The sequence below is a fragment of the Seriola lalandi genome, unplaced genomic scaffold, assembly GCF_002814215.2.
Source record: "Seriola lalandi dorsalis isolate HSWRI2012SDOR001 ecotype SW California unplaced genomic scaffold, Sedor1 jcf7180002034620, whole genome shotgun sequence".
Classification (NCBI taxonomy): Eukaryota; Metazoa; Chordata; class Actinopteri; order Carangiformes; family Carangidae; genus Seriola; species Seriola lalandi.
The window spans coordinates 1-713 of NW_019505196.1; the positions used below are offsets into that span (position 1 = coordinate 1).

Sequence of the window (713 nt, forward strand, 5' to 3'; positions counted from 1 at the left end):
ACATCACCGTCCATCAGTCCAATCAAAACTCATCACATGAAATCAAACACCTGAAGCCCTGCACTGAATATGAGCATTATGTGACATATCTTGATGGTGCTGGTGAAAAACACTGTAGCCACCCTGAAAATAAAACTAGAACGACTGACATAAGTGAGTAAAAATAATTCATGTTGGTGTCATGCATCTTGCTTTCTTTTCATTGAGGAAATGAGACTGTTTGTAAAATGGAGAGACATTTGTGCATCACTTGTGTATTTCAGGTAAAGATGACATTGAAGATGTCAGCTGCACCCCTGGACATGTTTGTTACCGGAGTGATTGGGACATCAGCTCTTTACTATCAACCACAAATGTTGTGGGATGTCACAATAAAACATTCTGTGTCAAACCTGGTTACAATGACATTTGTTCAGATTTTACTACAAACTTCACATGTCCGAACACTTCCTTTAGCCTCACCAAAAGCATCATCCCTGTTGGTATGTATAAAAGAGTCTGCCTTTATTTGAAATGCATGTGCTTTATATTTTATTTCATCATTTTTATGTGCATTCTTTTTTTTCCACAGATTTCTTAAACGCAAGTGAAATACATCAGATTGTTTCCACTAAACTTCCAGCGAAAATAGAAACAAAATTACCTCCAAACTGTAAAAATCTCTCTGTTGATTACACCTGCTGGGGTAAGTGATAAAACTAGAAGTAAAAAGA

At 36.6% G+C, this 713-nt stretch overlaps 1 protein-coding gene across 1 annotated transcript; it reads left to right on the plus strand.

Moving 5' to 3' along the window:
- Positions 1–5: 5 nt before the first annotated feature.
- Positions 6–696, plus strand: LOC147819868 (uncharacterized; the record flags this gene model as incomplete). The annotated part of the gene is made up of 3 exons (XM_087169760.1): positions 6–153; positions 264–482; positions 572–696. Coding segments are annotated over 3 exons (489 nt in total), but the record flags the coding sequence as incomplete, so codon positions are not given.
- Positions 697–713: the final 17 nt, after the last annotated feature.